The sequence below is a fragment of the Fistularia commersonii genome, chromosome 13, assembly GCF_037954325.1.
Source record: "Fistularia commersonii isolate RoL2024-O1a breed Wild chromosome 13, RoL_Fcom_v1.0, whole genome shotgun sequence".
Taxonomy (NCBI): domain Eukaryota; kingdom Metazoa; phylum Chordata; class Actinopteri; order Syngnathiformes; family Fistulariidae; genus Fistularia; species Fistularia commersonii.
Window position 1 is genome coordinate 4,817,117 of NC_141296.1, and position 16,206 is coordinate 4,833,322.

At 36.8% G+C, this 16,206-nt stretch overlaps 2 protein-coding genes across 3 annotated transcripts; one reads left to right on the top strand and one right to left on the bottom strand.

Moving 5' to 3' along the window:
• Nucleotides 1-3,740: 3,740 nt before the first annotated feature.
• On the top strand, nucleotides 3,741-12,666 carry LOC147227691 (neuronal acetylcholine receptor subunit non-alpha-2-like). Of its 2 annotated transcripts, XM_086157718.1 has the most exons (7): nucleotides 3,741-4,491; nucleotides 6,278-6,429; nucleotides 8,798-8,842; nucleotides 9,199-9,308; nucleotides 10,060-10,975; nucleotides 11,055-11,196; nucleotides 11,486-12,666. In XM_086157718.1, exons 1-7 carry the CDS (start codon nucleotides 4,218-4,220, stop codon nucleotides 11,491-11,493), a joined length of 1,647 nt encoding a protein of 548 aa, XP_086013844.1. In that variant the 5' UTR covers nucleotides 3,741-4,217; the 3' UTR covers nucleotides 11,494-12,666. The 2 variants fall into 2 exon arrangements, with proteins under 2 accessions (XP_086013844.1, XP_086013843.1); XM_086157717.1 differs by having other exon boundaries at nucleotides 4,154-4,491; nucleotides 11,055-12,666.
• Nucleotides 12,667-13,325: 659 nt separating this feature from the next.
• On the bottom strand, nucleotides 13,326-15,151 carry LOC147227692 (uncharacterized protein C3orf85-like). The gene is made up of 5 exons (XM_086157724.1): nucleotides 15,056-15,151; nucleotides 14,815-14,850; nucleotides 14,338-14,462; nucleotides 14,134-14,219; nucleotides 13,326-13,554 (listed from the first exon to the last, which is right to left on the bottom strand). The coding sequence occupies exons 2-5, from the start codon at nucleotides 14,846-14,848 to the stop codon at nucleotides 13,476-13,478; spliced, it is 324 nt and encodes a 107-aa protein (XP_086013850.1). The 5' UTR covers nucleotides 14,849-14,850; nucleotides 15,056-15,151; the 3' UTR covers nucleotides 13,326-13,475.
• Nucleotides 15,152-16,206: the final 1,055 nt, after the last annotated feature.

Sequence of the window (16,206 nt, forward strand, 5' to 3'; positions counted from 1 at the left end):
CAAATCTGCAGCTAAAACTCCACCTCCAGCCAAATGTGTTTTTCCTCTTGTCCCAACTGCTGAATGTTGTAGAATGTTTGTCACTGTAACAGTGTTTAAACATTCATTTATGAAAATAAAGGGATTCTGAATCTGATTTAAAGTGACAGTAGCCATGAGGTATGATGCGACTGTTTCTTTAAAAAAAATTAAAATAAAAAAAAAAGCAATCATGTTACAATACTTACTAGACAATAGTAGAGTCAGACACCTGGGGACTCCAGGTCAAAAAAAAAAAAAAAAAAATCAGAATCTACCCTGAAGTGTGAGACATTAAGCATGTCACTTTGTGAAATTGTCCCATTGAATTTAATGATGCCAATTCTTATAGGTATGTATATTTCCGAGACCGTTTGTCATGACTCGTTATATTAGAAAAAGAGGTTTTTTATTCCTCTTGGAAAGACTCATCTTGAGGGCCGAACACAACTTGAGAAAGAGAGGGACAATAAAGAATGATAAAGAAAAACCCAAAGCTCAGTTTGAAATGGAAACCAACTGTAGTCACTTACATCATTCACCTCTTTCCTGTTCTTCAGCTCCTTCTTTCTCTCCTATGTTTCTATTATCAAACCTTTCATTCACTTATTTGCAATCTACCTTTGGCAGGCTTATTTTTGACAAGTGGTTTTGTCACTGTTTTGCATCCTAAAAAAGTGGCATTGCTTAACTAACAATGCAGTTCATTTTACTTTCCATGCAACAGCAATTACATTTCTTTCTAGGAACTTCAGGAAATTCTGATCCCACAGTTGCTCAAACACACACACACACACACACACACACACACATACATACACATACACATTCATGTACATACTCATAACATTCTACAGTTCATTGTTAATGGGCTCAGAATTTGATATTAACTTCAGGTTCAAAACCTGGCTACCTCCACAAGTAAATATATGCAGTCACACGCACACACGTGCACTCATACAAACATACTGTATGTACATAAATACATAGATACACATCATAAATACACATACGTACACAAAGAATCATACATTTATTCATAAGTACAGATGAGACACACTAAGCAAAGCTGACTCGCATCTGATGACAACATCTTTGATTTGCCAGAATTCATTTTCAATTTGCCAACTGGCCGTGGCCCAAGGTGTTCTGACTGACCCCCAACACACACACACACACACATTGAAATGTTTACAATGTAAAAAAAAAACACATCATGCAAACATATTATAGAAAATATATATGCAGTGAGGGGAAAGTAATGGCATCATTAGTTTGATCATGTGTCCCCTAAACCACAATTATGCCTCAATTCCTGCTGGAATAAATTTGTACGGTAGATGACAAAATGTTTTATTGTTTTTAGGACTATTAGACCAGCAAAGACATTATGTTTAAAGTTATTTTATGGTAGGTAAGTGTTTTCTATATTGTTTTTAGATTCCAACATCTAAACACATACACAATACATAATAAGAAATATTATGTAATGATAAGACATTCTGTCTCACCAAAGCCTGTCATAATGAGTTTAATAATACTATGTGGTAAAATATGCTATATCATTTCACAATGATGCACATCCTTGCGTTCTGAGGAATATAATTGAAATTATTTCTAATGAAAAAAAAGATTTGGGCCATTTGCATACATAAGACTAAAAGAGATGTGGTAAATGTCAGAAAGGTGAATCAAAATGCAAATGATATCTTCTTATTGAAGCATTTCTAAAACAAAAATAAGAGTAATTTACATTAAGAGATATGGATTGATAATTGATTTGTAATTTGAATAATAACGTTGATAATAATAATAAATGTTCCTCATGGGTTTGACAGCATGAGGGGGTTTCTTCAAATCTTTCCTTTCCTTTCCTTTCCTTTCCTTTCCTTTCCTTTCCTTTCCTTTCCTTTCCTTTCCTTTCCTTTCCTTTCCTTTCCTTTCCTTTTCGCTCCTTTTTATTTTTGCTTCACATGATATTAAAAAGTAAATTACTTTAAAGAGTTGGGGAGCTTTCCACAGTAATCTTATTGGGCTCCTTGAGGTCCATGGTTTATCGGGCAATTTTTTTTCAAGCAGTGGTGGTAGCCTGATTTGGCTAATAATTTTAATATGTGTGAGACAAGCCACTTTACATTATTCCCTGAAGCTCCAGTGAGATTTGATTTTCTTTGTTGTCTTCATCTTGATTGTATCACCAGTCATTTAAAGTCCTTTCAATAACAAACAGATTAAGATGAAACCCCCTGGCCTTTAAAGACACAGCTGTTTGCTCTCATTTATTAAATATTTCCAAATCACACAAACTGTAATTATACAATAATAAGGATATAAAACAACAAAAGCACAACACACAGTCCCCACACAGGCACAGACAGACACACACACACAAACATGCGCGCGCACACAGACACGACGCGCAGCTGCCTGCAGTTGTTTGGAGGGAACCTGTAGGTTTTTTACCCGTGAGAATTTGAATTTCCAAATGATTAAAAGCAATGCAAAGGGACGATCTCAGAGGCAGCAGCTGCCTGTCCCATGGCTCCAAGTGGAGCAGAAAATCTGGATAATTTCATTGTGATAATCAGCCTCCTGTTATCCCCATCACTTCAACCCATGGAGGAGGAAAGAGTGTGTGACAGAACAGGAGAGATAGTGCTGTGATAGAAGGTGATGAATAAACAAAAGAGGAAAGCTGCATTATGTTTGGTTTGTTACACATTTTGTTTTGCTTTCTGTGTTTTTCGTTCTGTTTGTCTCATTTGGATTGTGAAGCTCCACAAAAATGCTTACATTCCTCATTTGACTCCTTACAAATTGACCAAACCACCCAAAGGTAAACCTTGAAAGAGCACCTCTTATATATGGACATACTGTATGTGTATATGTGAATATACAGAAAACATAAAAAAAAAATTGATGTTACATCAAAATGAAACAACAACAACAATAATAAGAATGATGATGATAATACTACGACTACGTGTATGTGAATATACAGAAAATGTTAAAAAATAATACATTCAAAGTTTAACAACAACAGTAATAATAATGATAATAATGGTAATGATGATGACAATCATGATAATAATAATAATAATGATGATAATGCTAAAACTATGTGTATGTGAATATACAGACAATGTTAAAAAATAATACATTAAAAATATAACAACAATAATTATGATAATAATGATAATAATGATAATGATGAGGATGATAATAATAATAATAATAATAATAATAATAATATTACAACAACAACAACTACTACAACTACTACAACTACTACTACTACTAATAATAAATAATAATAAATAATAATAATAATGCCAGTCTTTTAGATGCTGAAGTTGTACCTCATTAATAGTGAGTATCCCATCTTAGTTAAACATTTTCACACAAGGCAGTTGGTGTTACTTTACAGATTTCTTCAGAAATGCATGTCCCTAGGTGTCAGTGTACTCAGTTTTTGTTTATAAATCACACAGCCTACCAGGACTATCAGTATGTGAGATGTGGGAGTTTTTTTTGCCTTCCACACATCCATTTTTCTGTGTTTACTTCTTCCATTTGGTCAGTCTGTCTCATTTCTATGAGTGTTTTTCTTTAAGTTCTTCAATATTTCCAATGTGTTTGTAATGTCACATGTGGCAGTGTACTCTTGCCCCCTGTTTACTTTACTTTGTCCTTCATTATCCCTATTTACTTTCTTCAGGAATATATCGATTAATATAAAAGTAAAAGTTCTGATTTCACCTAATCCTTGACTTTATCCCATTACTAACTCTGCGTTGTGGCCCCCTCAAAAAAAAAACCCAGGCACTGACATATATACTAAATAGGGATTCGAGTCGCGTTTATTGGCGCCTGTAAGTGGCCACAGTGTGCCAGTGCAACATCCAGCCGGCAGGAGAAGGAAGAAGAAGCTCGAAGTTCATGTTGCCAGGTGGAGATCACCTCCAGGAGAATTACACATTCATCTCTGATGAATCTGTAAATAAAGATTTCATATACTGAACTCCATTCGGTTCGATTGGAAACGGGTATGATTAAAAAAAAAAAAAAAAAAAAAAAAAATTATGTGAAACTTCCCTCTGTTTTAGAGCTCTGTGGTGAGACTTAAGAATAAAAGAGGATAAGAATAAAATGTAAAATGTAAAAAAAAAAAAAAAAAAAAAAAAAGTTTGACTGCGGTGATGGACACGCCTCGGCTCCGCCCGGAGCCCCACCCCCCCGCTGACCCCCCCACCGGAGCCGCAGCACACCGGAGCCCCCGCACCAAACTCCTACCAGAGCGGTGTTTTTTTCCCCGTCGATCCCCGCCGATGGAGAAGCCGCTCCTCTCCTCTCTCCCTCACCGAGTCTTCCTGGATGCTGCCGGAAGCGCACGGATGGAGCGGGACATCATCATGAAGTTGTCGGTTCTCCTCCTGGCCGCGTCCTGCTCTGCGTCCCTCGCCAACATCGCCGGTAAGACAAACGGGTACAAATACAAGTTATCCATGTTTAAGCTGCTCTGATCGGGGTGTAATTTGTGAGATAAAAGAAATAACCGGAATTTGATAGTAATAATATATAATATGTCATTACTCATTAATTACTGAGTGGATGCCAAGGAATAAATCTTCCTAACACATAATATGAGGCTCTGTTAGTGTTCAGAGGAATAGCAGTTATTGCTCTGAGCAGAGTCCTTGAAGCAGAGCAAGAAAATGACCTTTCACTGCTTTGCCGTGGCTTCATGTTTCCATTAGGGGTATTTTACCCTGCACATCACTGCTGGGACTTGGCAACTTTCTCATATGCATATACTTTCTTGAGTATCCGTACAGCTTTGAAGTGCTTGGACGCCACTAAGCTGACATCCATCACTCATGTCAAAAGGTTTAAATGACATTTATGTAATTGTCCCGTGTGTGTGTGTGTGTGTGTGTGTGTGTGTGTATGTGTGTGTGTGATGATGTGATGCTGCACAGTGTTCTCCATTAACAATTCAAATATTCGGGATCACATTACTAACCGATATTTTATAAACTACGACGATAAAGCCGCTTTATTAGTGGTTCCCTCCTTTTTAATGATTTTATGTTCATAATGAAACATGATTCTTAAATAACCCCTAATTATTCAGAGTTGTTTTTCAACCAGTCAGGTGAAGACAACCAGAGGGTATCCCAGGACACCGCTGTCCTTCAGCCGAACCACACACACACACACACCGGATGTCCCCTGTGTGTGACATTATAGCTGTCTCTTGTCAATATCTCTGTTTCTGTCCTTCCAGAGACATCATTTTGCCTGAGGCAAGCTGATGTGCTGACTAACCAGCTTCCAGATCCAGTTATTGTGTCTCTTGAAGTCAGTCTCCACCCCTCCATTTGCAGCTCAGGGCTTTATCATTCACTCCTCATCTTCTTTTGTTTACTGATTTGTCTACAACACTAAAATAGGATTGTATAAGATGGGAGACCTAAAAAGGAATTGAATTGTTGCTACTTTGAAAGATGTTTTAATGGAGATGGTCTTTTGTGCTTACAATTTTTTTTTTTTTTTTTTTTTTGCAACATAATGGGATTTTTCTCGACGCCAAACAAAAATCACGTAACGTCACATTCGTCTGCAGAAACAAACAGAATAGAATGAAGAGAAAATGAATGGGCTAGATGAGAAAAGTGACTTTATGTATGTAATTTATGAAATTTCGTTAGGATTATACAGCAATTTAAGTAGTTCCTTTCGGCTTTTCCCTTCAGCGGTTGCCACAGCTCCACTTCCAGCATACGTCTATCAATATCGTCACTATCCCTCCTCTGTACATGAATGAACCATCTCAGTCTGGCTTTTCTGACCTTCTCTCCTAAACATCCATCCTGGTCACTCCCAAAAAGAACCTCAACATCCTCATCTGTGCAACCTCCAGCTCTGCATCCTGTCTTTTATTAGAAATACTGTATTCATTATTCCAAGCCATTCTGATATCTCTGTTTAAAAGCCAATATCTGCTGATAATAACAATGTGATAATGGTTTGATTAGTTGCTGTTTCAATTTTTCAGATTTCTTTTCGGCCTCCTTTCCTTTTGAAATCTGTGTTTTTTGAGTATTGACACTGACATCAAATACTTAAATACGCACAAAAAAATACTGAGATATTCAAATACTTAATACATGAACTCTCAAGCAGAGACAGTGAGGCGTGGAGGACAGTTCCATCCACAGTCTAATGAATAGTTCCCTACCTTCTCTTTTTATTCCAGCTCCTAATGAGTTTGTGTCCTTGGCTGAGATGGAGGGCGCCCTGCTGAAGAACCTTTTCCAGGGCTACCAGCGGTGGGTTCGGCCAATCCAGCGTGCCAACGACACCATCAAAGTACGCTTCGGACTCAAGATCTCCCAGCTGGTTGACGTGGTGAGAACGAACACACAAGCATGCAAAAATTATGGACGCGCTCTACCTCTCAATGGGTATTTTGCTCTAATCATACCCACACAACATAGGCCACAAACTGTATTTCCATGAAAAAAGGTCTTATTCGATCTCCCAAGCAAATGATCATATGGTATCTCCGTACGACAGTTACATGTTACAGAACATTTGCACCCACCTCTCCAAATTTACCAATTTGTAAACACTTATGCTTGAGAAAAAAAAACAATGTCGTTTAATCTACCTCAATCTTAACCTCAAGTTTCACCCTTGATATATGTAATTAAGTCTTCTGTTTCCGAGAGGGAATTTTAATTAGGGCTCATTAAAATGGTATAACAAAGGAAACATTAATCTTTCAGTATTGATAAATTATCACATTATCTGCTTGGGAAAGTAAAACAATCTCAGCGATTTGACAAAATGAAATTGAACACATCCCCTCTTCGGTGAGTAGTTTAATTCCATTTTTACCCAAATGCTTTGGAGACTCTCCATTCTTTCCATAGATCTAAATGTCCGACAGAATACAAGCAGTTTCCGAGTGCAGAATTCTCTGTGGTCCTGAAATAGATGCGAAGCACTCTCTTTGGAGGCACGGCCACCCAGGCCCTGGACGGTTCCTTAAATATTTTAAAGGCTTACCCCGATAGGTTGAGATGATTTAGGTGTTTGAAAGAGGGAAATACAGGATGCTAATGGAGGAACCACATTTTTTCCAGTTTGAAATATTTATTTGAAGCAATTTAGGCTCAGCTCCTTCAGATGGGGGCAAATAATCTCCTCTGAAAAATACTTCATGTAGTTGAACCGGGTGATATGTGAGTATCTGGGTATTTCTGTATATAAAGTAGCAGTTGAATACTTATCTTGTCAGAAACAAAGCATTGAACAATCAAATCAAATCAAATCAAATCATTATATCATCAATGTTTTGACCTTTAATATATTTTTTTTCTTCAAATTTCTGTGATACCTTGTCATTTTTGTAGAATTACATAATCATTTGTTAATTACAGTTTACCTGATTTGACACTTTTTCTCACTCTGTAACATAATTTGTGTCTCATGAGGAATTCTTTGAAGGGTTTCTTGCAATTCATTATTAATTTGAAAATTTTGGAGTAATACCTAAATAATATTTTACAGAATGTTTTTCACATTATTAACAGAACCATTTATTCCCAATATTTTCTGTTAATTTGAAAAGAGTTCAAGAAGAAAAATTGTTAAGGAAGCCGATTTCAGATTGACCATAGTATTAAAAATGAAATAAAATAAAATAAAATAAAATAAAATAAAGTAAAAAAACAAGATAAAAAATGTTTCTGAATGTAGGCTGATAAGATATTAATTCCACTACACATCACAAAAAAAAAAAAAAAAACAATGTTGGAGAATATTAAGATATTCTTGGTAAATATTTTTATGTTACTCTATTAGTTCATAGAACTACTTTGTATTAGTTCTTTTACATACAGTATTTAAGCAAATGAAAGAGAACAATGCAGGTAAAGAAGAAATACAGTAGGTTGCAATATGTGGGGCATCGTCCCCTGAATCTCGCTTGGATGCTGCATCGCTCAGTATTAGATTATGTTTCACCTCTGCTCTATGTGATCACCAAAATTTTCAACTCTGTCTGACAGCCGAGGCTTATTCTGGATCCACTCAGCTGCTCACTGGTCTTTGTCTCACCCATATCGCTCTGTATGGTTCTATCAAATTCACCAGGCTAATATATATATTTATATAAATTCTTTCGCCTCACATCTTCAATTTATGTCTAGCCATGTGTAAATACACCCTTATGTACAACCCTATGTCTACTTAATGTTGTCCTCCCTCATCTGATGTGGCTTCGGCTCGGTTCAACGCACCCACGTGATTTAATCATTTTAGAAAGAGATTATTATCTCATGAAAATTATGAATTACAACCAAGCTTCTGCAGTAGTTCATTATTCAAACTTAACATCATACCGGATCAGCCAAAGTAGTGTGTTTCCTGATGTGAACAGCAAATGCAAATTTAAAGTTGAGTAAATACCTCTTCCTTGTATTTAGTTGGAGGCTGGCTAAAATCTTTCAACGACTTGTATTTTTACATTTGTAAATATTTATAAACCTTTTATAGCTCCCAGCAATCAGATAATGTACTATCTAATTTCCGCTTGGTCTAAAAGAGGGCACATCTAAACTTGTCCGGGAAGACTTTAGATGATATTATAAATACTAGGGAGTTAATTTGGTTGCATTTTACTCATAAAATTGCATACTTATTTCCACATTTCTCATGCTAGTAGTATATCATCTCCTCTCATATTACTCTCATGTCTGTTGGTTTTTAGGATGAGAAAAATCAGCTAATGACGACGAATGTCTGGCTGTGTCAGGTAAGCAAATTACAAATGTCATAGATTAAAAAAAGACACAAACTTGTTACTTGAAATTAGTTGGTTTTGTAATGACTTGAATGAACTGACATTAAATTGCAGACTTTCAACTTTGCTAGGTGTCATTTGGTGATATGAGAAGCAGCCATACAAACCAAATCAACCATTATTGTCATTAACGGTCGTAGTATAGTAGTGTTCTTTTCATATTAGTTATTCATATTAAGTTAGTTTTACAACTGAGGTCAAATTAGAGATACACATTCTGTGCATGCACGCTGTGTTCAATGTTCACCTTGCATAAGACCATGACCTGGACGACTGAGAAAGTGTCATATTGTGTTTATGTTGAGCAGGAGTGGATCGATTATAAGCTGCGGTGGAATCCAGACAAATACGGAGGAATCACTTCCATCAGAGTTCCGTCTGAAAATATCTGGCTCCCAGATATTGTCCTTTATGAAAAGTAAGGCTGCTGACATTTCTATTAGTTGGGTTGGCGTTCAGGATGTTATTCTAGATAACCTTGTGAGGAAAAAAAAAAGCATAGTAGTCTTCTTTGTAATAATCCAAAGTTTGGTACTTAAGTCTAATATTTTGCCTCAAAAGGTAAGGCAAACTATCGACCTGTTTTCAAATGGTTTTTATCAAGGTCTTCATAGTTTACTGTTAGTTTCACACAGCTGGGCTTCTCTACATCGGAGAAAATTGTTTCTGCCAGTGGTTTGATTTCTGGTTTTGTTTCCATTGTATTGATCTAGACACAATGACAGACATTTTTACTGTGTTTTCGTCTTCTATTTCCACAGTTTCCTCAAACGTTAGAAGACGGGCGTGTCCCAAATCCCTTACGAACTCTAATATTATTATTTAACTGGGAAAAATATCATGCAGAAAGTGTTTCTTCATCGGTGTTATTACTCTTTACTGCTATTCTTTATTCAAGGGTCTCTTTGTTGCTGCATCCCAAATGATTTGAGAAGTAAATAGGTTGAAAAAATACTTCAATTTCATTTATTTGACGCATGAATTAGCCTAAATCTTTATACACAGAATGCTTCAGGCTTTGATATCTTCAATGTGAAAAAATTGTGCGGAAAGAGGCCGAGCACAGAGGAGAGGAACTCTTGGACCGACCAATATCAGGACTCAAAAAACCGTGAATATGATAATGATGACAAACATAGATGTTTCTTTACGATGGATTGTTTTATCAGTGCTGACGGGCGATTTGAAGGCTCCCTGATGACCAAAGCCATCGTCAAGTTCAACGGCGCCATCACCTGGACACCGCCCGCCAGTTATAAGTCTGCCTGCACTATGGATGTCACCTTCTTCCCTTTCGACAGACAGAATTGCACCATGAAGTTTGGCTCGTGGACATACGACGGAAACATGGTGGACTTGGTTTTGATGGACAACCAGGTAGATCGGAAGGACTTCTTCGATAACGGGGAGTGGGAGATCCTGAGCGCCACCGGTGCGAAAGGGAACAGGAAGGACGGCTTGTACTCTTATCCCTTCATCACGTATTCCTTCATTTTGAAGAGGTTACCGTTATTCTACACACTCTTCCTCATCATTCCTTGTTTGGGTTTGTCCTTCCTGACTGTCCTGGTCTTCTACCTTCCTTCGGACGAAGGAGAGAAACTGTCGCTCTCTACATCTGTCCTCGTGTCGCTCACTGTGTTCCTCCTGGTCATCGAGGAAATCATCCCCTCCTCCTCCAAAGTTATCCCCCTAATCGGAGAGTACTTGCTGTTCATCATGATCTTCGTCACGTTGTCGATAATCGTCACCGTTTTTGTGATTAACGTCCACCATCGCTCGTCAGCCACCTACCATCCCATGTCGCCGTGGGTTCGTAATCTCTTCCTTCAGAAACTGCCGAGGTTGCTGTGCATGCGAGGTCATACCGATCGCTACCATTACCCAGAGCTGGCTCCGGAAAGTCCTGAGCTGAAAGCGCGGTCTGGAGGTAGGAGAGGAGGGCAGAGGATGAACAGCGGCGCCCACAGTCAGTCGACCGCAGATCGGAAAGAGGACGAAGCCTGGGCAACTATGTTGGAGAAGGCCATCTACTCTGTGCGCTACATCAGCAGACATATCCGGAAGGAACACTTCATTCGAGAGGTACGTTTGTGTGAAACTGCAGATCAGGCCCTGAAGGTAATAATAATTACAGCCTGAATTGTCCCATATTTGTTTTCAGGTGGTCCAGGACTGGAAGTTTGTGGCCCAGGTGTTAGACAGAATCTTTCTTTGGGCTTTCCTTACTGTCTCGGTACTTGGGACCATCCTCATCTTCACACCAGCTTTGCAGATGTTCCTCAAGGTCTCTCCTCCGCCTACTAGTGAGGATCCACCTTCACATTAACTGCTGCGTTCGCTGACCTACTTTTATGATCTGTGTGAAAATCTTTTGTTGCGCTGAGCAAGAGGAGCCACAAGAGCTTCCCGAAGGGGACCTACAATGCTAATTTTCCAGCCTGCTATTCCTATTCTAGCAGAGAAGCTTGCAGAGTAACTTTGCATTTCAAATGAATCTACATATCTGTATATCATCTTTGCATATCTGCTCTTAATTCTCTGTCTGCAACCGACCATTTGCGCTGACAGTCATCTTTTTTTCCGATTTCACAGCCCCCTGAAGTGCTATGGCCCTGTAATATGTAGGTGTGTTGTACATAAGGAGGATGACCACAGAATGACTGAGAGCGGCTGCTCTTTTCCATCTTTTTTCAATACAAAAAAAAAAAAAATTGTGAAAGAATTTGCTTTTTAATATTGCCTAATTTTTTGTAACCCTGGTGGACCCCTAAAACAAAACATATGATATTATAACTATATATTGAAAAGCATTCCAAGTCATCTTAACAGAATATTTATTCTTCTGTTGCTTAATTTACATCTCTGAGTTCACTGTATAAAAATTCACAGTTGAACCTTGTGGTATATTGCAAATGAATAAATTTTTTTTTTTAGACCAGAAAAAGATCATTTGAGTAATAATATGTGCAGCTATTATGATTCCTCCATTCCATCCTTCAAGAAAAAAAAAAAAGAAATTCATTTTCAATATTTTCAAGAGGCAAACTTTAAACAGCAAGTGGCGGGGCAGATATGAAATATGTGACTTTTTGCCCAGCTGCACTTGATGTTTTGTCATTTGACCGGCACAACTGGCAAAAACGGGTTCCTCAGGTCTAATGTGATGTTTTTACTTCAAAATTAAATCAACTTTGTCACTCTTGATAAAAACAAAACAAAACAATGATTTCACAAAGAGGCCAGAGTATCTCATATTTCCATCACAAAAACCCTCATTTTTTTTTGATAGTATTCATTAGAGTAAATAATTATTAAATCTTTTGGGAAGAACATCTGAACAATTCTAAGGGCTTCTGCTTGGTTGCCTCTTAAATACTAATAATATGTTTTAATAGGTCAGTAAAAAGCCTGTGAGAATAATCTCTGTTTCATTGCTTTGAATTGAGTATTAAATGGTGTATTTGTCTTGCAAAAGGTCAAATTGGCCAGAGCTCTAAATGTCAAAGCTTCATCTTTATTTTATTACACCCACAAAGCAGCAGCTCATGATCTGAAGTGTCTCAAAGAAATGTTTTTAGCCCATTTGCTTTACATTTGCATTTTGATCAACTTTGGTTTGTTTTGTTTTACAATAAATATGTCAAGATATGCCACCGTCTGTAACGAATAAAAATAAATCATTCATTTTCCTCCTCAAAAAGACAAGTAGTTAGAATTATATGATCCATATTTTGTAGATGTTCTTAATCACAGTAAAGCTTTTTTGAACACAACGCTTTGTTTGTCCTGTTATGAATTATGCCGCATTTATCAATATACCCCATCTCAAAATCAATAACTATTACAAAAAGCGCGTCTTGGATAATTGAGGGGAGATTAAACGTAAACATAAACATAAATATTTTAAAGGGAAATAAACAAAAGATGATGATAATGACAAGAAGAATGTTCCAATAATAAATTATTCCTCTACATTCCAAGTATTTATTACTTCACAACAAATCCTATTTTCTCTCCTCTCAGAGAAAAACTGAGGAATTACATCCAGATTGTGTTACATGCAGACATGCAGAGAAGTTAATTTTACAGTTATAAGCAGTGTCTAATATTGCATATATACGGTCTGCTGTTACCCTTCGTACCGATAATCCGTACAGAGCTCATGTGACCTCATGACCAGCAATTTTTTCTCAGCGACTCCATAGAAAAAAACTTGTCATCAAACTTTTCGTTGATTTTGCAATCATTGTCGTATTCAAAAAAGACAATATCTAAAATCATTGCATGTCTATTTTACTTCTATTGTCATGGGTAATAAATGTAGAGGAGTCTTGATATACAGGTGAGATATTAATTTAAGAAAACCCAATAGAAATACATTTCCACCTTTCTAATTCGAACTATCGCTTCCCTGCCTTAGAAAAGCGTTCAGGTATTATAATGCTACCACAGATTCTGATGTGAAATTAGTTTCAGATTCAATAATATGTTCATGTCCCTTTTATTGTGTAGATTTAAACATTTTGACATTGTATTATATCTCTGTGTTCCTTGTAATTGAATCTCTTTTTCTTCTCCGTCTCTACTGGCGGCCACCCGTCTGGCTGTCCAGGTGTGCTCGGGCGTTGCGCAGCATCTCCATATACATCCTGTTGTTTTCACTGCGATATAGAAAGATTTAAAATAAGTAAACTTTTACAATTGGTCAAATAAATTTTTGCAGATTTTTTTTAAAACCGTCTGTCATTTGTTATAATCCAATGATGTATTGAGATTGTGGCAAGTGTAATTCTAGAAAGTATTTCAGTTTTAGGTTATCTGTCTCAAAACTATTCCAAAAGTAATAAAATAAATATTGAAAAAAATTTTTTTTGCAGTTTTTAAACGGACTTCTTTCAATTTTTAAGTTATTTTCAGTTATTTTTAGTTATTTTTATTATCATCTAACCAGTCAAGAAACATTTACTGATCCAAATATGTCATACTTAATCTGACTTAAGACACTTTTAACATTATTAAAATGGGGCTTACAGCTCGGTGACAGCATTTCAAATCAATAAATACAAGTAAACCAACACTCACATTTTTTCATACCCATTTGGCCCAGTGGTAAGAATAGTAGAATTTGACTCTCGATATCCATCTATTTTCTAACAATCAAACAAAATACCGTGATTCCGTTCTAATGTAAGAACTACTGAATAAACATTTGCACATAAGTTGTGGGTTAGTTTACTCACTCTGCCACAGAGCGGTCAAACATCAGGTTACCCATGTCCATATAGTACTGGGCATCTGTTCGAAGAGCTGTCCAGTATTCATTAGCCTGAGGGAACAAAGACAGCCTCTTTAGACACGGAAAAAAAGTTTCAACTTTAACATTCAGTGGCTTCAAGTTGTTTTCTGAATACTGTCTGCACACTAAACAATGTCGTATTTGTCACCTGCTCTTGGATGGTGAAACCCCATTGGTTCTGAGAGTGGTGGGGATCCCAATATCCTGACTGTCTCTTCAGCCTGATAAACCCCTTTGCATGATCTTCTTTCATGAATGGGGCTGTGAAAACCCCTGCACAAATATAAAATACCGCAAAAAACAAATGCTTTTACTCCAGTGACGAACTAATCATTATAATTATTACTTTTAATGAACGTGCAATATACAAGAAAATATACAAGAATCAGATCACAGTAAGGAATGTATGAGAGAAAACGAATGAAGGCTGACATGCATTCATGAAAGAAAATATGTGGGATTTATTCATTTGCTGAATGAATGAATAAAAACAAGCTGAGGAAATCCCAAGCAAAATAGTTAAATTTTAATAATTCTGTTATTTTACTCCTGTTCAGAAGTGCATGCACATTTCAATTGGAGACAAAGATTAAAATGTAATTAGATACATAACAATTTGACTTACCTCCAAGAAGAGCAAACAGAATAATAAGCTTCATGTCTATGAAATGGAAAATCAGTATTTGAGCCTCGCATTTTAAATCATTAGTAATAAACAATGGCAATACATGTAGATCATTTTGTGATCATATTGAAAAAAGACAACTCGTCGTCCTCTACATCTTGTCTCGCATAAAAGTGGCCCATTGATCGGCCAATTTGGATAATAAAAGAAAATGTATTTAGAAACAGAAACAGATCGTTACCTGTGGAGTCAGAAGAGATTTGAGTGCAGAGCTCAGAATCTCACAGATGAATGTTGAAGTCAACAAGAGCTTCTTTCACGGGTTTCACCAAGAACCACTGAGCAACGAATGGAGTCAAACACTGGGCAGCCGCTCAAGGTACTCCTCCAAAAACACACGCGCACACACACACACACACTGATGCAGTCCACCAGGAACAAGCAATGCTCTGAGATTCCACATAAAGGCAACTCTGTACGAACCAACAGTCTGTCTGTGGGCAAATGAATTATAGACTTAATTTCATTGAACGCATGTTTCATATATTAAAGTAATTCATGAGATAATATGTAAAAATTATACTTCTCATACTCAAAACACAGAAATATTTTTTTTTCCTGTATTCCTAAGCTTTTAATTTTTGTGACTCCTTTCACATATTAAAGTAATTCATGTAATAGTATGTAAAAATTATACTTCTCATACTCAAAACACAGAATTTTTTTTTCCTGTATTCCTAAGCTTTTAATTTTTGTGACACTGCACATGTACATTTCACTTCAAATTCTGCTGCATTTAAATGAAACCTGATTTATAAGAGACGGCATATTTATAATTAAGGGTGTAAATCTTCTGCGATATTGCTACTTTGTGCACATCATTGTTTGCACCACTGGGTGGGGTCCTTGCCCAAGCCATGCCAGGTAGACAGACTGGTTTCATCACATGTCTGGAAAAAAAAGGGGCAGTTTAGTGGAGTTCATGGACTTTAGATGGATTCAAAGTATAAGTTGAAAAGTAGGAAAAGCACATCATCATCTGCTGGAACTTGCACTTATGCCAAAAAAAAAAAAATGTGTACAGTACAGTGCAAAATTGTCTTTTTTTGGACGCATTTTGGACAAAAATTCATTCAATCATTAAATGTGATTAAATCAGCTCAAATGTCTACCAAAGTGGGAAAAATCCAAGCGAGGACATTAAAAGCCTTGTTTTACAGTGGCAGAAAAAAGTGCTGAAGAGTTAAGACTGGAATAGTTAATTTCCACCCTTTGAAGAAACAGATAAAAGAGTTCTGGTGAATGTCTTAATGTCATGTAATATTTACATCTTGCTCTGGCAGTATGTGGCATTTAAACAAACTTTGCCTTACAAGCTACAATGAAAACAAG

Coding starts and splice junctions, on each gene's coding strand:
- LOC147227691 (XM_086157717.1), top strand. CDS start 4,218: ATGGACACGCCTCGGCTCCGCCCGGAGCCCCACCCCCCCGCTGACCCC. Junction 4,492..6,277: donor GTCCCTCGCCAACATCGCCG/GTAAGACAAACG, acceptor TTTTTATTCCAG/CTCCTAATGAGTTTGTGTCC. Junction 9,309..10,059: donor GATATTGTCCTTTATGAAAA/GTAAGGCTGCTG, acceptor TTGTTTTATCAG/TGCTGACGGGCGATTTGAAG.
- LOC147227692 (XM_086157724.1), bottom strand. CDS start 14,848: ATGAAGCTTATTATTCTGTTTGCTCTTCTTGGAG. Junction 14,220..14,337: donor GTTTCACCATCCAAGAGCAG/GTGACAAATACG, acceptor TTGTTCCCTCAG/GCTAATGAATACTGGACAGC. Junction 13,555..14,133: donor TTTGACCGCTCTGTGGCAGA/GTGAGTAAACTA, acceptor TCTATATCGCAG/TGAAAACAACAGGATGTATA.